The 19112-nt window shown below is 39.7% G+C and overlaps 1 protein-coding gene and 1 long non-coding RNA gene across 3 annotated transcripts in view; one reads left to right on the top strand and one right to left on the bottom strand.

The window, feature by feature from the left end:
* Window positions 1–19112, bottom strand: part of LOC140690530 (uncharacterized) — a 94557-nt gene that overhangs the window by 15253 nt on the left and 60192 nt on the right. For both annotated transcript variants that reach the window (XR_012065843.1, XR_012065842.1), the window contains 2 exons: window positions 2740–2972; window positions 809–888 (listed from right to left, as the gene is read on the bottom strand). This is a non-coding gene — a long non-coding RNA (uncharacterized lncRNA). The remainder of the gene's footprint in view (window positions 1–808; window positions 889–2739; window positions 2973–19112) is intronic.
* On the top strand, window positions 847–17222 carry SERPINB7 (serpin family B member 7). Its single transcript, XM_031674359.2, has 7 exons — window positions 847–1014; window positions 4210–4260; window positions 4839–4955; window positions 8940–9057; window positions 11270–11412; window positions 13227–13373; window positions 16072–17222. The coding sequence occupies exons 1-7, from the start codon at window positions 847–849 to the stop codon at window positions 16468–16470; spliced, it is 1143 nt and encodes a 380-aa protein (XP_031530219.1). The 3' UTR covers window positions 16471–17222.

Below are 19112 nucleotides of genomic sequence, written 5' to 3'. Positions count from 1 at the left end.
ACAGGCAGGTCTCCAAACAGGGTCATTTAAAACTCTTTCCAATCTTAAGGATTCTAGCTCACATTATATCAATACATTACTATGCTCGCAATTCTTTATTAAATGTAATTTTCTATGTAAATATTTGGAAACAATTATTATGCTTTTGCTTTTGAACTTAGTTTTGTAAAAGTGCTTAATTTTATTTACTATGATTTCTGACAATCAACATGAAGTCTTGAAAACTATTTGAAAATTATTTGAAGAGAGAGAATCTAGCACACAATTTCTTCCTCAAATTAAGAAAATTCTTTTAAGCAATTTTATTTACTCTTAAATTGCAGGTGTTTAAAGGGAGGACCCTAGCCCCTTGAGTAGACAGTCTGATGTTGTAGTATTTGTTTTATTGTAACAGGACTTTTACTCTATTTCAGCTTAGAAATCTGGGGTGATTGGAGAAACAGTAGGCCCCAGGAATGTGTCAGCTTAGGGCGCGAAAACAGAATGATCAAAGACCACTGAGGACAGAAATGCCATATCAAGGAGAGTGGGACTGTGCCCTGGCTGTGAATAGGAGCGCACAGAAACATTGTGCTACAGAGCATCAATGTTAAAAAAAAGTGTGTAAAAAGGGTGTATCGTAAAATTGTCGCCAGAAGAGATAGTTTTAGACTGTTCGTAACAAGGATGCTGGGCCAAAGGAGCTTTTTATTTTTGTTCTAAGTTATTTGATAGTCACATCCAAGCCTCAAGAAAGGAAGCTTCGAATTTAAAAAAATCAATGAATGTAAAAATCATAATATTCACAGAAAATGTACTCGGAACTCACTTTCTTTCCTCGTTCTCCAGGCTGCACTCCGTTTCACAATGGCCTCCCTTGCTGCAGCAAATGGAGAATTTTGCTTCAACCTGTTCCGAGAGATGGCTAACAGTCAAGGAAGCGGCAACGTGTTCTTTTCCTCTCTGAGCCTCTTCACCGCCCTGGCCCTGGTTCGTCTGGGCGCAAGAGGTGACTGTGCTGCTCAGGTCGACAAGGTCAGTCTTGGATGTGCCACCAACCACGGCTTTTGTAATGAATCTTAGGGCAAATTGTTTCTCCCAAGAGAATGTTTTCCTGCAGTGGTCCCTGGTAAAGAAGACGCCTCGGTGAGCCCTCCCGGGGTGGGAAGCACCGACAGCTCGCGGCATTTCTCTTTAAGCTGGAATATTTCCAGAACGGCAGCTTTGATCCTTTTCCTTAGTCCTGTGGTTCTCAAAGTATGTTTCTGATGCCAGCATCACCTGGAAACCTTGGCAGAAATGCAAACGCTTGGGCCCCACCCCAGATCTACGGGATCAGAAATTGCTGGGGAGGGGACCCAGCAAGCTGAGTTTTAAGGAACTCTCCGGGTGTGCGCTGAGGTTTGAGGACCACTGCCTGAGAAAATGTAGATGGGGAGGAAGAGCTAGAAAGAGTCATCAATGAAGTCACTAGTGACCTGGGCACAAATGACATCACAGCACATTCCAGATAACAGAGCCCACCAGAATGCTCACCACATTGTCAAAACCACCACCCTTCCCAGCACCTTTACAAAGTGCTTACTAACGCACCCTTGTGTACAGCCCCGAGCTAGGCTGTGCAGGGAAGTTTACGTTCCTTCTCTCCAAAATTTGCCATCGAAATTCGGGAGCTCAGTAGCAGGTGAGATGCCAGGTCCAGGCTATGTCCAACCCTGATGTCATCCCTCTCTGCTCACTGATTCCTCCATTATTTTGGTGCCAGAGGGAGCGAGTCCCTGTTGTAACCTTTCACACTTAAGTACTTGCTGAAGATTATTGTGCAGATAGTTTAGGCTAGAGGAGTTTGTTTCGCTCCCTGGGTAGCTCAGTGAGTCTTTGTTGCTAGGAAACAAGGACAGAGCTGAAGAATGCCATTTTCCAACAGCTGGAGTGGTCCACAAGCCAGCCCACTGAACACCTCCCTCTAATGAAATGATAACAGCCAACTGCTGAGAACTTCATCAGTGTCAGGCTCTGGGATAAACGCTACCAATATCTTGTCTGATGCTCACAGTAACACTGGAGTAGGCATCATTCTCCTGATTTGATAGAGGGGTTGCAACACAATCTCTGTGCTAGTAAATGGCAGAGCTGACATGCAAACTCAGGATGACATGATTCTAAGGCAGGCTTTCTCAACCTCAACCCTCCTGACATTTTGGGTCAGATAATTCTTTGCTGTGAGGGGCTGTTCTGTGCATTGTAGGAGCTTTAGCAGCATCCCTGGCCTCACCCCACCAGACAGCATTACACACCTCTTTCCAGTCAAGGAAATAAAAAAATCTCCAGACACTGCCAGACAGCCCCCAAGAGGAAGGCCCATTTGCCCTAAAGCCACCAAAATGAAAGCCAGCTCAAAGCACACTATTGCAAAGCTTCAATTATTTTAAAGTTAATGTTCTGATAAATACATGTAAAGCCTTTGGAAAAAATAATCAAGCAACTAATAAAAATATTTCCATTCATTAATAAAAATACATAATGTTGTAGAACCAAACGAGACAACTTGGCATCAGTGCTGTAGAAGTGAGTAGATTCAGATTTGGACCTTGGGAAAATTAGTTCACCTCTGTGGACCTCAGGGTCCTTGTCTGTAAACTACAGAGGTTGATTTGATGGTATCTAATTTAAAAAAAAATAGCTAAACAGTTGTTCTTATTCGGTATGTCAGGCCGTGACGTGTGTGCTCCACACCTGTGATTAAAGCCCAGCTCTTACCCAGCAGAAGACGCGGCTCGGGATCTGTGTGCGATTTCACGTCCCGGCCACTCTCCGTGCTGCTCCCTGGTGCGTCCCCTCGGTCTTCCTGCCCATGGATGCCTGGTGGGCCAGGGATCAACAGTTTCTGGGAGGCGGGTCCCAGGGAATTCAAAGCGGTGCTCTTTTATAGTCACTGCCCCAATCAACGACTTTCACGAGTTACTTTTGTAACTCTCACTATTTATGACCTCCTGTAAGACCACGCAGGAGAAAAAAAATGCCAACTATAGTCACAAAAATATTCGTGTAATTCATTTGTACAAATACGAGTCTTCTAAAAAACACTTTCTTGGAAATTAATTTTCAGCCTCCGCCCTGCTCCCCACCCCTCACCCCCCATATCCCGGCTAGCTTCTCATTGTGGTACCTGACACTTGACATCATGCATTTGTATTAGGTAAATCCAAACCCATGGTGTTTTATGTTTCTGGTGCATCCATATATACTCAAATACCAATCTATCCAATGATGCCCTCGGATATTTTTTAAAAAAGAAAACTACAAGAAGCTATTAAGGTTAATCTGACAGAAACTCTGGCCAAAAAGAAGGGAAGATTCCTTTCTGCTTGCTAGGCATCATGCTAATTACTAGGTTGTTTTTACGAGGTGGTGAGCAAAAGGTTTACAACTCAGAGGAGCAGACACCAGTGAAAATGTTTTTTCAACAAAGCTGTTTTTATTTTACACACGACAACGTTACATAACAATCAGTAGGATTTTCAATGTTTTCTCAGCCTTCTCTTGGTTACATCTTTCTCCCTGAATTTTTTCTGAGATTTTAGAACTGGACCCTCTCAGCCATAATCCCTCTTTTTAGGAAGGAAAGATACAAAGGGATTGCCCAAATTCAAGGTCAGAGGACAAAAGCTGGCTAGTGCTTCTCTCTCTCCATCTCATGTTGAGGTGATCCACAGTACGGACTTTCATTTGCAACTTTTCCTTTTTCATTTTGGGGATACCGAGAGGTAAACTTAATCCACTTTCTAACATGAATGTTGTAACGCAGTAAGACTGAAAGAGTGATACTGACATAGTCCAAGTAAAACAGACGTGTTCTGTTATTTGCTCCCCTGTTAGTAACAAAATAAACACTTTCATGGAAACAGAAGGTCCTTGTTGAACCTTCCTCTCTTAGTGATAAGCTAGCGATGTCGATGTTCACTAACGGAAGAATCATAGTTACGGTGAAATTGGCCACAGAGCCGGGAGGCAGAACCACGGGATTTCAGCTTATACTTTCCCCAAAGAACAGTCTTGTTCTAACCGAGTCAACAGGGCAGCTGGACACGTCACTCCTGCCCTGTGTGCCAACAAGCACACGCACGAACACGACTGCTAATGAAGGCGTCTCGAATCCTTATTTTTCCCATCTGGTCCCTTCTTGCTCAGCACCACCTGCTAACTGCTTTCCTTGTTCTCTGTGTGCAGATGCTTCGTTTTAATACCTTCTTCGGACGTGGGAATTCTTCTAATACTCAGGTAAAAACGATATGTTCTTTTAGGAAAAGAGATCGTGAGACTAGACGTAGAAAAATTACTGCCTTTCTGACATACTTAGTTACGCTCTCCATCCTTTAAAGCAAAGGAACGTGTCTCGTTCAGATTTACATAGTGTGACTATTTCAAACACAATTTTTGATAACTTACTTGTAAATTATTAATTTAATAAGTATTTTACTTGTGTGTTAGCCAGAGTTTGGCAAGACTGGGACTGGGAAATAAACGTTTGTTTTTGTTCTTTGATATTCACAGCCAACTTACAGAGCTAAAATGAATTATTTAGTGTACACATTAGCCAAATTAATTATCTTTTGTTAATATCTTATTCTAAGATTAATAATTTATTTTAGTAACTTCTTTAATTAATGTCAATCACAGATAATATTTTGAGAAAGGGCAAGAAATTGTAGATGTGTATGGCATTGTTTGCTGCTTTAATACATCCTTATCTTTCAATTCTTTTATGGTATAAAATACTTGTTTTATTTCATGTGCAAAAAGAGTATGCATACCTTTGCAGTCCAAGAATACATTTTTATTAATCTTTTTAATAATAGCCAGGAATCCAATCCCAACTGAAAAGAGTTCTCTCTGATATAAACTCATCCCACAAGGATTACAAACTCAGCATTGTCAATGGACTTTTTGCAGAAAAGATGTTTGATATTCGAAAGGTAAGTGCAGCCTCCTGTGTTAGAGGGTTATTTCCATTATGAACCTGAGTCTTGTTCAACCCATCATCTGAATAAAGGCTTGCACCTTTCCACTGAGCCACACAAAAGTGATTTTAAGTGTCATCACCTTGTTTCCAAAATACAACTTGGCTTTACCTGAGTGATCCACATATGCAGGGTCACCAGACTGACAGGCTCCAAAACAGCAGAGGGGTTTTCCACTGGCAGTGGCGTGGAGCTGGAACTGGGGTGGGAGGAGCAGACAGCTCATTTAGAGTTGTCCACGGGCAGCAGAGACAAGTCTATCCATTTTCCTTCTGCGTTTTGCATCCCCAGAGCTGAGTTCACATCCTTTTTCTCAGCCATGCCTTTCCATCTCTCCTTCCAGCGGTTAATTACTTATCTTTTCAGTAAGATCACTTATACAAGAGTTCCTGGTAGGAGACATTACCCAGATAAGGCCAGCCTTTGGTAGAGTTGCCACTGAGACTTGACACAGGAGAGGAATGGGCTCACTTGAGGTCAGCAGACTGATTTTTAGTATTACCATATGGAGTTTGTATTACCAATTCATTCATCATAGTACTTGCTCACTCCAAGACCAGTGAGATGCAGGATGCACTCTGCGTGCTGCTATGCTCAACCCAGCCTCTAGAACCATCACTGTTGTGGCAGCCGGAAGCTGTGAAGCAGTATTCAAGCAGACACAGTGGCCACAATTCTCTGGGGAAGTCTGTTCTCCCCTTTAATTCTTCACTCCTCACCTGAATATAAAACTCCACCTCTGTGACATCTCTGGGCTAATCTCCACTTGCATCTTTCCAGCTGTCTGTGTTCCACCCAATCATTGTTTCCTCTGTCTGTCACCCACTCAAATTCTTTGCCCCTTTCCAGCACCACTCCCAAATCCTTTGGCAGCCTGTCAATTATGAAGCATTAGGACACACTGCTTTTTAATCTTCCCAAAAGTATCTTACACAAGCTTTACAGGGGCCGCCCTGATGTCCTATCCTTCAGGATAAACGATAATGATGATCTAACAAGTCCTTCTATCTCTTTCTACGCTGATTCACCTCTGTGAAATGCACATTTAACTATATTACCTCCCTGCTTGAATCCCTTCAGTGACTCTGGAATAAAATGAAAGCTCCGTAGCAAGGGGAACAAGACCCTCATGCTCTTGTCTCATGTCCTTCCATTTGCCCTTTCATCAGTCACTGCAGTCATCACAGATTCCTGTCGGTTTTCTGATGTGCCCAGATCTCCTTACTCCTGTGAAACGAGCTCTGTTTGTAGTGCTCCCCTTTCCCCACTTGCCCTGGCCAACTTCCCTTCTTCTTTCAAGACTCATTTTAAGCTCATTCTCCTCTGAGAAGATTCTCTGAAAGTTATGGGCCTCTGGGTGTACTGTGGATTATAATTGACTTTTCCCTTAGACTGTGAACTAGAGGTCACAGACAGGAACAAAAAGAGTAAAATGTATCTGAATTGGGAACAAAGTAATAAAGCTCTTATTGCTCACAGATAACAACTGTTTATGTAGAAATTCTAAAAGATTTTTATAAATAATCAGACTATAGTGAATTTAGCAAGGTTAACATATAAAACTCATTTACATTCCTATATGTTATCCATAATTAAAAAATAAAATTTAAAATGATACCATCTACAGTGGCATTATAAAACATTAAATATCTAGGAATAAATCTAATGAAAGATGTTTACAAAACAAAAAAAAGTTCTTAAGAGAAATTAAAGAGGACTTTAAAAACAGGTGATTTTAAAAAGTTGTTTATGGAGAGAATATTCAATATTATAAAAATGTCTATTGTTCCCATATTTATTTATAGATTCACAGTATTTGATTTTTGGAGAAATTGACAAGTTGATTTAAAAATTTACATAGAAATGCAAAGAACCAAGAAAAGTCAAGATGATCTTGAAAAAAAGAAAAAAAAATGGAGGACTTACATCACTGGAAGTCAGCACTTAAAAACTACAATAATTAAGATTGTTGGTATTTGTGAAAAGAGATAATAGACCAGTGGAATGCAGCAGAGAGTCCTGAAACACATAGGGACACATGGACACTTGACTTATGATAAAGATGACTCTACAGAGGAATAAGGGTCAGTGTTTATAATAAATGGCAGTGGTTCAACTTGCTATCCCTAGAGAAAAATGTATTTTGACATTCATCTATATACAATAAAATCAGTTCCGGGTAGATCATAGGTATAAATGCCAATGATGGAACAATAAAGCTTTTAGAAGAGGAATATAGATTTTTATCCTCATTATCTTGGATAAGCAAATATTTATTAATTTTTGTTTTAGGATACATAAAGCTCTTGTCATCTAGGATAAAGTAGACAGCATTAGGGCATTAGAATTAAGAATTTCTTTTCATTAAAAAATATAAAGAGAGTGAAAAGGCGAACCATGGAGGCAGAACATACTTGCAATAAACCTGAACAATAAAGCACCGATATCCAAAATCAAAAACTCCTGTGAATCAAGAAAAACACAAAAACTGGCTCTTTACAAAGGAACATACTTAAATGGCCAATACACATATGAGGAGACAGTCAATATCAACAGCTTTATTCTTTGTCATTTAAGTTTTATGCCTCCTTTTAAGGACTTAAGCAACAGTATTTGAGGGGGATCGGGAAGACACACTAGCTGGACTGAAAAGAAAGGTACATAGATTATACCCCAAGCCTTCTTTGTAGAACTGATCTCATCTTTGCGGCAGATGATGGGTAACTAGCCAATCCTCATTAATATTTTGAAAAATTCTGTAAAATTCACCAGAATATCCTCTGCCAATATATAGTTTGTGAGGAATATTTCCCCCCAATTATGAAAATCTTTCCGTCAAAATGTGCATATGTGCACTTGCTGTGTTACTGCTACACTGGATTGCTGTAATTACTTTTTATTAAAGAAAATAAGTATTCCTTGAGCACCTATTATGTGCAAGGCAATGTGCTAGGTGCGAGGAACGCGATAATCAGCAAGGCATCTATGGTTCTGACTTCACAGAATCTACCGTCTTGTTAAGGGCTCAGAAAATCTCAGATACAAGCAAGATGCACTATGATAACAGCTGGTAAGAAAATGAAGGTAAAGGGACTGTGAGCGGACACAGGAGGGGCCTAAGGAAGACGTCTATCAGGAAGAGGCTTCTATACTTGGAACTAGAAAATGAGTAAGATATTATAGCTCGGTGGGAGACTGTGTGCTTAGCACGCACAAGGTGCTGGGTTCAATCCTCAGTATCTCCATCAAAAAAAAAAAGACCCTAATTACCCACACACACAAATAAAAGAAGAAATGAAATAAATAAATACACAAAGTAATTTTAAAAGATGTAACTATGAGAGCTATGGGACATTCCCAGTAGAAGGGATGCTGTTCAAAGGCCGAGAGAGAGAGAGAGAGAGAGGGGACACCTGCACTTCTGCGATGCTTCAAGTGTTTGGATCTGGCTGGAGAGCAGAGTACGAAGGGGTAAGTGGCTAGAAGTGAGGTGAGTGAGGTGCAGACCATCAGAGCCTTGCAGGCCAGGTCCAGGACTTCATCTTAAGCACAAGAAGTAGCCTTGAAGGCTTTTCAGGAGGAAGAGGATGACACAAGCAAGGGAGATGAGTTAGGGGGCTATGGAAGCACGGACGGTGAGAAAGCAGTGGTCAAGTCAAGAGGTGGGCATTAGCCGCAGTCTCTACTGATGCCCCCAGTCCCTCTCAGGTGCCCTTAAGTTAAAGAGTGTGTTTGCTATGCAGATAGAATTTCAAGTTCTCCAGTTCCCCTTGTAGCCATATTTCCTCATCTTTGAGGCAGGAAGTAGTCCTTGAGTAAGGCAGAGGAAATGAGGAGACACATTCAAAAATATATTTCTTAACGTGCTTACTTGGTGATGATTTGAAAATACAAGAACTGCATATTACTTATAGAACTGTGTATCATTTATATTTATAGGACTACATTGAGTGTGCTGAGAAACTATATAATGCCAAAGTGGAAAGAGTTGACTTTACAAATGATATAGAAGACACCAGACATAAAATTAATAAATGGATTGAAAATGAGACACATGGTGAGTGCCATGCCCTGTTTTTCAACAAGATCTGTCAGTTATATCTGAATACTGAGAACTCTCAACTTTAAAGGTGGGAGTCTTTTGTATCCATAAAGGAACTGCTCTCTTAATGAAAAGTAATCTTTGCTATTATTTTTAATTGCTTTAGTATTTGCACTGTGGTTTTGAGCAATCTTAATGATGTGAATGCTTTATATATTTTTTAGAAATCTTGTCTATTACATTATCTCATTTTATTAGGAAACAAATTTTATTAGTGAGACAAAGTGATTTTATTATGGCCATTTCATAAATTAGTGACAAGCTGAGTTAATTCATCGTTAATCTCAATGTCTTATACTTGGTTAGTGAACAGAGAGATTGGTTTATAGGATATTATTTTCAATAACCACAACATAATATTTTATTCTAATGATCCATCCAGTATCTTACTGTTCCTTCTTGGACTGAAGAAGCTTATTAAAATAATGATACCCTACTGTCTAAGAAGTATATTTTCATATCATTGATTTTTTTTCCTGAAGAATACATAGCTTACCTTTTATTTTAAAATTCTCTTCATTTAGCAAGATAATATACGTGGCAAAGGTAACACCTACCAGAAAAAAAGTACATCTTTTTATTGACAAATCTCTTTCCAAGTGAAAATGGAACTCCACCTAATGTTCTTGTGTAGTACAAAGCAAAGAAAGGAATCTATTTGTTGTTTTGTTAATCACCTGATTCCAAAGTCATTTCTTTACCTAAGATGTGGCCTTGATTTATACTCTGAACAATGTATGTGTATTTGCTGAGTCTGGGTCTGTCTAAAAAATTTGAGATATGTGGCTTGCACCCTTAAATACAAATACTCAAAAGCTAAGTTAGTCCTGAAAACAACAATACAGTGGCTCAAGTTTCTTTTTGTTCATTCATTCATCATCACATCGGTAGGGGGTTACTTTGACCATTACCTACCACGTGTTTCAAATATACTATTCATAAATCAAGAGAAACCCATATAACTAACTTTTCTAATAACTGAATGGAATTCCATTTAGTGTTTAGTATTTTAGTGTCAGATTAGTAAAACTTTTCTTCATTTGGAGTAGTTATTTATTTCTCTTTCTTCCTTTCTCATGCAAACCTATGTATAATTATTCTCATTGTGATGAGCATATGAACTCAATACTCATTTGGAGGAACACTTCAAAATGATGCCAATATTCCAACAAACCTACCCAGGTCTTATGCCCCTCTTACCCCGAATCCTCCACACACTGTCAGAGTCACCCTTCGGAAAGGCAAATCTGATCCATCATGACTCTGCCCTTTCATGTATTTTAATAAATCCTGAATAATAATTGTCCATCACCTACAAGATAATCCAAAATTTTTCCCGGACTTCCCAGGCTCTTTATCAGCTGGTCCCTGCCTCTAACCTTTCCTATCTTATTCTTCCTATTGCATCGGAATGAGTTAGGGTTTCCCCATGTACACTCTGCTCTCCCAAGCTTCCATGTCTTTGAATAAACAGTCCTGTCTTTATGGAAGTTTTCCCTGACCCCAACCTTGCCCTCAGCTCAAGCAGGTGGCCCAGCCAGAGATGGCCGCCCCAAATCTGTGCTCCCGCAGCACACTGAGCACAAGGCTGGGACCCCAGGGTGCTGCGACTGCATTGGGAGCTGCCTCTACTGGGCTGGACTGAGCCCAATGATGGCAAGGACAGTGTCTTTCACTGTTGTGATTCAAGTATCCAGAATGGTGCCAAGCATTTAGCAAAAGTCTCATTAACGTGGAATGAAGGAATTAGCCCTTTCATCAGAATGGAGTTAAATTACACCAGGAGCGCTGTGGCCTCATCAGTGAGTAGATAAAGGCTATCTGGTGTCCACCACTAGGGAGGGACTCTGAGAATTGTCTTCTTGGGTTGGAAGCCTGTTGTAAGGATTTCTTGTACAAATTACTTAAGCTGTCTATGCCCTACGTTCCTCAACCGAAACGGAAACAGTAATAGTGCCTATTGTGCACAGGGATTTTGTGAGGATTAAACCAAGTATTGCATACAAAGTGTTCAGAAAATGCTAGACTAAGTAATTACTCATAGATTATTACTAATATCATTATAATTATTATGTGATAAGAAAAACATTCATTTCATCGTTAAATTTTTTTTAATTTACTTGAAAAAAATTAACTTTTTTTTCCCCTCACAATTTATTTTCAAAAGGCAAAATCAAGAACATCTTTCATCAAGGTACCATAAGCTCAGCTGCTGTAATGGTGCTGGTGAATGCTGTGTACTTCAAAGGCAAGTGGGAATCAGCCTTCACCAAGAGTGAGACCCTAAACTGCCGTTTCCGATCACCCAAGGTGTGGAAATCTGTTTAATTTAGGAAGGTTTTTGCCAATCGTGTGCCTTCACAGAAACTGCGGTATTACGTAGACAAGCGCTGGGTTTACCATTTCTTTACTCATTTTTCCTACGGCCTCACCGGCACTATCCAGTACTACACGCTAATACAGTATGGCTAAGCTGCTTATAAAACAGACTTTCTATTTGCCCGACAGTGCAGGTTATGGAACACAGCAAATCGATATTTCTTAAAACATTCAAAATTGACAAAAGTAATAAAATATGAATTTATTTTAAGATACTCTTTAAAACATTTTAAAAAAATTTTGGCTGGGAGGGGGAGGTAATTAGGTTTATTTATTTATTAATGGATTGAACCCAGGACCCTGTGCATGCTCAGCAGGCACTCTACCACTGAGCTCTAACCTCCCCCCACCCTTATTTTAAGATATTCTCATTAGAAGGCTTATCAGAAAAAACATCAGACGAAAGTGTGCCTTTTTTTTGTGTGAGTCTGTGTGGGGTGTACGTGTACAGTGAGAGTCATTCAATATCAATGACGTTTTTTTCCTGGGTCAAAGCAAAGAGGTGTTTCCTTTTACAAAGGGAAATGTTACGTTTAATAAAGCTGTGCATTTCCCAGAATTAGTCATACCTGGTCTTTCGTCTAATTCTTTTTGATCTAAAACATCTTAACCGACCTTCATAAAACATATATGCTTGGTTTTATTTTACCAATTTGTGCACAGTAATCTTAGTACAGGAGACACATCACAGACTGGTGTCAGTTTTGGGTTCATCAAAAACTGGTGGCATTATCTCTTTGCTAAGAAGTCTAGTTCCAGTCTCTCCCCAGCACAACCCAGCTGTGTGACTCTTTCCCCGCCCGGGGAAAGAAGTCAGACTTTGTGGCTGTGACATCCCAGCCCTCATCTGTTTCAGCCTCCACGAGGCTGGTCGGTCTCATTAAACAGGTGCCCTTTTTTCCTTCACTGCATCCTGTGTGTTCTTTGTGAGGTTTGGACACTCAATCAAAAAGAACAAACTTTTCAGAGGAAGAAGGATCTTTGGTTCAAATAATTATCTGACTTCCTCCTTTAGAACCTTCTTTCTTAAGGGGAGGTGTTACAAAAATGTTGAAAAGTTGGCAGAATCACAATATATTTTAGGGGAAAAATCATTTATTATACCTCTATAGTGTCTCTAAATTTACAAATGGTATCCTCAAGAGAAGAGCTACTGTGTTCCCCTTCAAGTTAATTTGGGGGATAGTATCAAAATTTTTTATCCCCTCAGTATCAAGTATTTCACAGGAATTTAAAACATTTTACAAGACTTCATTCTTAAATTGTGATTTTATGGTAGTAGTCTGTCTTTTCCTTCTGATGAGAGAAAAAAAAACTATAGCAATCATTTTAAATTATAATGCTATTTAATAACTATTTCTTACTTCTGATAAATTTTCAGATAAAACTCAAATGCAAGGCAATGTTCCAAGTGCTAGACAGATTAATAACTAACAACATTTTTACAACAATCCTATGCAGTAGAGATTATTTTTACCCCTTTTTATGAGAGGAGGAAATGGAGGCACAGAGAGGTGAAGTAACTTTCCCAAGGTCACATAGCTGGGGAGTTGTAAACTCAAGCAGTTGAAGTCAAAGTCTGTGCTTTTACCACTGAGATGTGAACCTACACGACCACTATTGGGCACAAGTTGGAGAAAATCCACAAGGTCAACTGAACAAAAACTGCAGCATGTTCTTACTGTATTTGGTCAGTAAGTGAAATAAGGTGGGCTTTTAAAATTCTTTTGTGACTTGACTTCCAGTGTCCTGGGAAAGCAGTGGCCATGATGCACCAAGAACGGAAGTTCAATTTGTCTGTCATTAAGGACCCATCCATGCAGGTTCTGGAGCTCAGATATCATGGTGGCATAAGCATGTACATAATGCTGCCTGAGAATGACATATCCCAAGTAAGTCACTGCTGCTACTTCCACTCTTGGGGAATAAGAAGATTTTTAGGATGCTGTTGATTGTGTTTTTATCCATCAACTTTAAGATTTGGAATTACTGACTTACTCATTTATTCATTTACTTGACAAATATTTGAGTACCTACTCCGTGCCAGATACCATTGTAGATGTTGAGATTGACTCAACTCAATTTAGCATCATTTTAGTTGAATAGCTGAACAATTGGAACCTGTTAAATTTCAGCCACGGTGAGTAAAGGGCATGAGCTTAGGTCTTTGCATTTAGCCAGGAAAATAGCCTTTTATGTAAAACTGAAATTTTGATAGACTCAGCATCTTGAGCAGGAGTAATATTATGGAATTTTGAAGTCCTGAGCCTTTGAGAATTAAAACATATGGTCTCACTCTGTGCTGCTGTGTTTCTAGGAAGAGCAGGTTAGAGACTGCCCTGTGACTGATGGAGCAGGGCAGCCGACCAGCATGGTGCAGGCGGCAGACAGCGGTGGCCCTGCAAAGCCAGACATCATCACTGGATCTCAGATCTTGATCTTTCAGCCCTTCTTCTCCTTCTTCTTCTCTTTCTCCTCCTCCTTTTTTCTTCTTCCCTCCTCCTCCTCTTCCTCCTCTTCTTTCTGTGAATTTGGCTTCCTAGGTCTGTGACCTGCAATCTCAGAAGCCCAAATCTCTATACTTCCAATTAAAAGGAATAAGAGACATCATCTATTGAATACCTACTATGTGCTAAGCCATATGCTTGGCGCTTCATTTTTATTATCTCATTTAATCCTTACAGCAGTCACGTGAGATTAGGGAAAAGAGGCTCATAAAATTGTCAATTTGTCTGATAAGTACATATGGACAAGTGTATGTGTGTGTACACACATATCACTATCCTAAAAAGCTATAACTAAAGTTTAAAATATTTGTTGTGTTTTAATTAGGAAAATAATAAATGTTTCTTGTGAAATAATGGAAAGTAAAAAATATATAAAGAAATGGATACTCTTCCTACTCAGAGGCATTATTTCTATCCATCTTTTTCCTATGATTTAAAGACATGATTTTAAAACTATGGAAATACCATTCCTACATGGACACAGGCAATGAATTATTATAATGATTTGTGTCGAATTTTTATTTTAAACTTCTTTTTTGACATGAACGGCAAGAGAAATGTCATAAAGTTGGCATTGTTAAATTATAAGCGTGACAATATGAATTATTGGTATTCATATTAAATCAATAATTCACTTGATAATCTTTATGACAGCCAGATCTTAGCAGACATCAATTATGTTGACTTCAAATAATCTTCAATAACAGAAAAAGTATCTCATATAAAACAAGTGGTAGATAACTATAAAGATTTGTTCTTGCACTTACTGAGTTTTTCTTTTCTGTAATAGATTTTCCTAATAATGTTTGGATCAGATTAGCATAAATCTACAGACTTCCATAATCCTACAGGACTAAACAGCAGTGTGGAAGTTGCCTCTGCAGAAGACTAAATGAGGAAAAAATTCTAATCCAGTAACAAAAAGTTACTATCCACGATGTGGATAATTTACACACAAAAAATTTAAATTAGACTAAATTTGATTATATAAATCCAGGTCCTTGATAAGACTATGAGGAAGGTTTAGCAGCTGTGAAAAGCCATTTAGGATTCCACTGAGCCTAAATTTGAGAACAAATGCCCATATGTGTACAAGATTGGTAAACAATGTGTGTGAAAACTCTTCCCATTATAAGTCTGTAGTAATCTATGATCGATTCTCAGTGAAGGGGTTGGAGAGTTCAATCTGCGAGTCACCATGGGGCAGCAGTGATACTGGGGAGAGACAGGGGCTCCTCACTGTGTCGCTGAGGGTCCTGGCTCTGCCCTTACTCTTAAAGGACTGGACCAATCCAAGAAAAATGACATCTCCCTACACTGTCTTGAGCTTCAGTTGTCACACACGTTGAGTAGGAGAGTCGATCTGGATCCAGGCCTTCCGGTGGGGGTGTCTGTGCTGGGAGATGTTGATGACACAAGCCCAAGAGGCTACAGCTCTGGGCTCCTTGCTGTGGGCCACCCGGGGTTCTGTTGGTTTACTCCCACAAGCTGTGCAAGCACTATCACTAAGTCTTTATTTAGGGGGAAATGGTCAGGAAACACTGATTTCTATGGCTGATGAGTTCCTTCCTCCCTGTGGTGATCTCTGATTCTCTAATTCCTTCACCTGTTCATTGTTTCCCGTTGGCTACATACGTTCATTTGTGGGCAGAGATCAGAAATGCCCTGAAGCACGGATAAGCCACACCTTGTCATATTAGAGAAGATTAATATGTGATTCATTAAACAGTATTTGAACCATTTGTTTTAATCATTTCCCATTTCCAGACACGCCGGGGACTCACACACATACTTATATGCAAATATCCAGGAGAGGATGATTATGGAAAACCACGTATCTTTGTAGTTGTTGTTTCGTGTTTCTTTTTTAAAAATTAAAAAATTGTTTTTGTTTTTTTTTTGTTAGTTGTGGGAGGGAGGTAATTAGATTTCTTTCTTTCTTTATTTTTAGAGGAGGTACCGGGGATTGAACCCAGGACCTCATGCAGGCTAAGCATGAGCTCCACCACTTGAGCTATCCGCCACCCCCCCAATCAGTTTCTTAACCATATGATTTTAAATTGTCTTTTAAATATTCTTGCAGATTGAAAAAAAACTGACCTTCCAGAATCTAATGGACTGGACCAATCCAAGAAAAATGAGGTATCAATATGTTGAGGTGTTTTTCCCTCAGTTCAAGATAGAGAAGAATTATGAAGCCAAACACTATTTAAAAGCCCTAGGGCTGAGAGATATCTTTGATGAATCCAGAGCTGATCTCTCCGGTATAGCTGCAGGAGGCCGACTATACATGTCAAAACTGATGCACAAGTCTTACATAGAGGTGACCGAGGAAGGCACAGAGGCGACCGCTGCCACGGGAAACGACATCGTAGAAAAGCAGCTCCCAGAGTCCACGGTGTTCCGAGCTGATCACCCATTCCTATTTGTCATCAGGAAGAATGACATCATTTTGTTTAGTGGCAAAGTCTCTTGCCCTTGAAAATCCAATTGGTTTCTATTATAATGGTCCCTGAAACATCAAGGAGCCACCACAAGTGAATAGATTTGAATTTAATTGGAAGCACATGGTGTTTCCTTTGGGTTTATTTCCTTCTAATGTTGGATGGCAGATGATTTTGGTGACTTGACCCTCCTTAGACACCTGGTTGATTGTCCTGATCTTGCTCTTAGCATTTCTACCACCATCTGCCTACCCCATTTCTAATATCTTTGTCTCTCTACCCACACTTATTTCTGCCAGTCTTCACACCATAGCCTCTTGCACAAAGATCTGGATATAACATATGGGAATTGTGGCGTGCCCTGCTGGTAACGGTGGAGTAGTAAGATAGAAGCAGCCCTAGGGATCTTTTTTGAAACTGTAGTTACGGCAGATATTCTAGTTTTGCTGTAAATGATCTACAAAGTAAGTCCCACTGTGGGAAATAAATGTGAAGGATAATTTTTCCTTGCTGAGCTAAGAAGACATTAGCATTTAATTTAATATATTTGATTTGAAATTAGTGTCTATTTTAGATGCTAAAAAAATATGAATTTGGGGTTGGGGACCAACTGAAATATTTCATTAGTCATTTTGGCCTTTCCTTGATAGAGACTTGATATGTATATAGTTTTTCAAATATTAAGTATCTCTTAACAGTTGCTGGTTGTTATTTGCAGTATATTATTTCACATGCTGTGAAGTTTGTAAATTTTTTCTCTATTTATCGAAATAAAAAAATAGAACACACCTGTACAGCATGATGGCTCTCCTCGCGCCAATCATGAGACTATCCGCACTATTTTCTACACCAAGCAATCAAGCCATGCAAAGAAAGAATGCCTTTTTAATATAAATCTGACTTGGTTTAATGTTGCTATTTTAGTACACATGAAAGTTACTTCTCCAGATACTTACATAAACAGATGAGGATTTAAATTCATAAGGGGAAATGATTTGCATATATTAGTATTTATGATAAGCCGTAAGTAATTTTACAAGACAGACTGAAAAGAAATTAAGAATCACTAGACCATGCCGCACTTACTGAGGATTTTGTAAACTGTAACGGCCTGTCGAATCGTGTTTTCATCACAAAAGACTCTTTACCTGAATAGAAACTACGTTGGTCAGGAGTGGCCTACAGCTGGGCACTGCCGTGCTTAGTACTGGGGTTGGCAGAACTCGACTTTCAACAAATACTGTGGAGCCCCTGAATATGGCATGAACGAGTTAACGCGGTATGATTTGAAAGATGTAGCAAAGCCCCTGACCGAAATAATTTAACCCCTAACCTGCACCCCTGAATTTACTACCATCTTTCAGAAACTTTTACAGAAGTGAATTTAACTGGTATGCAGTGGTACGCTTTTTGCAAGGAGCTGATTTTTCTGATTAACCCCACTCCCATCTATTGCCATTCAAAAATAACACCCACCTCCCCACCCCCCGGCTCTGTGTTCGGGCGGTAAAGATACAGGAATGGGACACAGCAGCATGTGTTCTGATGGCGGCCCCGCAGTTCAGTTAAACCTAGCCACTGTCTGCTGATAGGGTTTTCTGGGCAGCGTGGTAGGACGCAAAGTCACTGAAGTTTGAGGTAAACAGAGAGAGTGAGAGTCAGGGCTGCAAGGAAATAGTATACAAAACGGAAACTTCACCTTGTGCCTTGGCCATGCCTCCTGCTCGAGCACCTCACATGGTGCACCCCGTGAGGTGATGGACACCAAGTGTCTCTGATGACCTCAGGCTTTCCTGGAAGACCACACCTCTTATAAATGTGGGCAAATCCATAATTACATGTCTTGGTGTTCTTATGTTTGAGTCATTTATACTTCCAAGGATTTCCTTCGGCTTGGTATTATTTCTCCTAATAAACTTTCTGAGAGTTTATATAGTAATAATAATATAAACTCTTCTAAAAATAAAGGTTCCTAACTAAAAAACTCTCTAAGAGAAAGGACAGTTATCTTCTGCTCCATCGTAATTTCTCTCCAGCACACGCTTCACTGACAGACAGATTCTATTTGTCAACAGAGAAAGGTGGTATTATGTGTTTTTAACCATCTGGGTATCTCTTAACGCTAATATTTAGATCCTATCCCAACAGACAAACCTAAAATTTGTGAAGACCCATGACTAGAATAGTGTTTATAAGCCCAACCGGTAGCACCTTCCAGAAGAGACAGACACAGTGAGCTTACCTAACAGAGCAGGTAGCCTGCAAACTAGGACGCTCAGAACCTAATTGTGTCCTGAGACGTCCCTTTGTTCCTCCCTCTTCACCCTGCTCCTTGCCTGTGGCCTTGCTAACCAAAACAGGAACTCCATTGCACTTGAAACATGAGAAGCCTTTAGCGAAACTAGAGTGACTAATCTTTTACAAATATTGGGTGTTATTCTTGGCTTGTAATTTAAACAATGCAAAACAATATACGTCAATATACTCAGAGCTTGGGAGGGAGAGAAACGGGAGCAGAATGGAGAGTAAAGAATGGAGGGAAGAGAAGATGGACAGAAATGCTTTCTAGACACTTTTAGAACAACCTACCTTTAAATGTACAATTTCTCTCCAAGTGTGCCTCTTCAAACAAGACCTGTCAATGCTGCTAAGAGTTTGATTCTTTGGCTGGAAGGAGCTA

The sequence above is a fragment of the Vicugna pacos genome, chromosome 30 (assembly GCF_048564905.1).
Source record: "Vicugna pacos chromosome 30, VicPac4, whole genome shotgun sequence".
In the NCBI taxonomy this organism is placed as follows: Eukaryota; Metazoa; Chordata; class Mammalia; order Artiodactyla; family Camelidae; genus Vicugna; species Vicugna pacos.
The sequence above is the reverse complement of the archived record's forward strand: the minus strand, read 5'-3'. Positions and strand labels throughout refer to the sequence as shown.

Bases quoted from the DNA above. Each gene is read 5' to 3' on its own strand.
- SERPINB7 (XM_031674359.2), top strand. From the start codon at position 847: ATGGCCTCCCTTGCTGCAGCAAATGGAGAATTTTGCTTCAACCTGTTC. The intron at 1,015-4,209 runs GTCAGTCTTGGA...CTCTGTGTGCAG, and splicing joins GTGCTGCTCAGGTCGACAAG to ATGCTTCGTTTTAATACCTT. The intron at 11,413-13,226 runs GTGTGGAAATCT...CTTGACTTCCAG, and splicing joins GCCGTTTCCGATCACCCAAG to TGTCCTGGGAAAGCAGTGGC.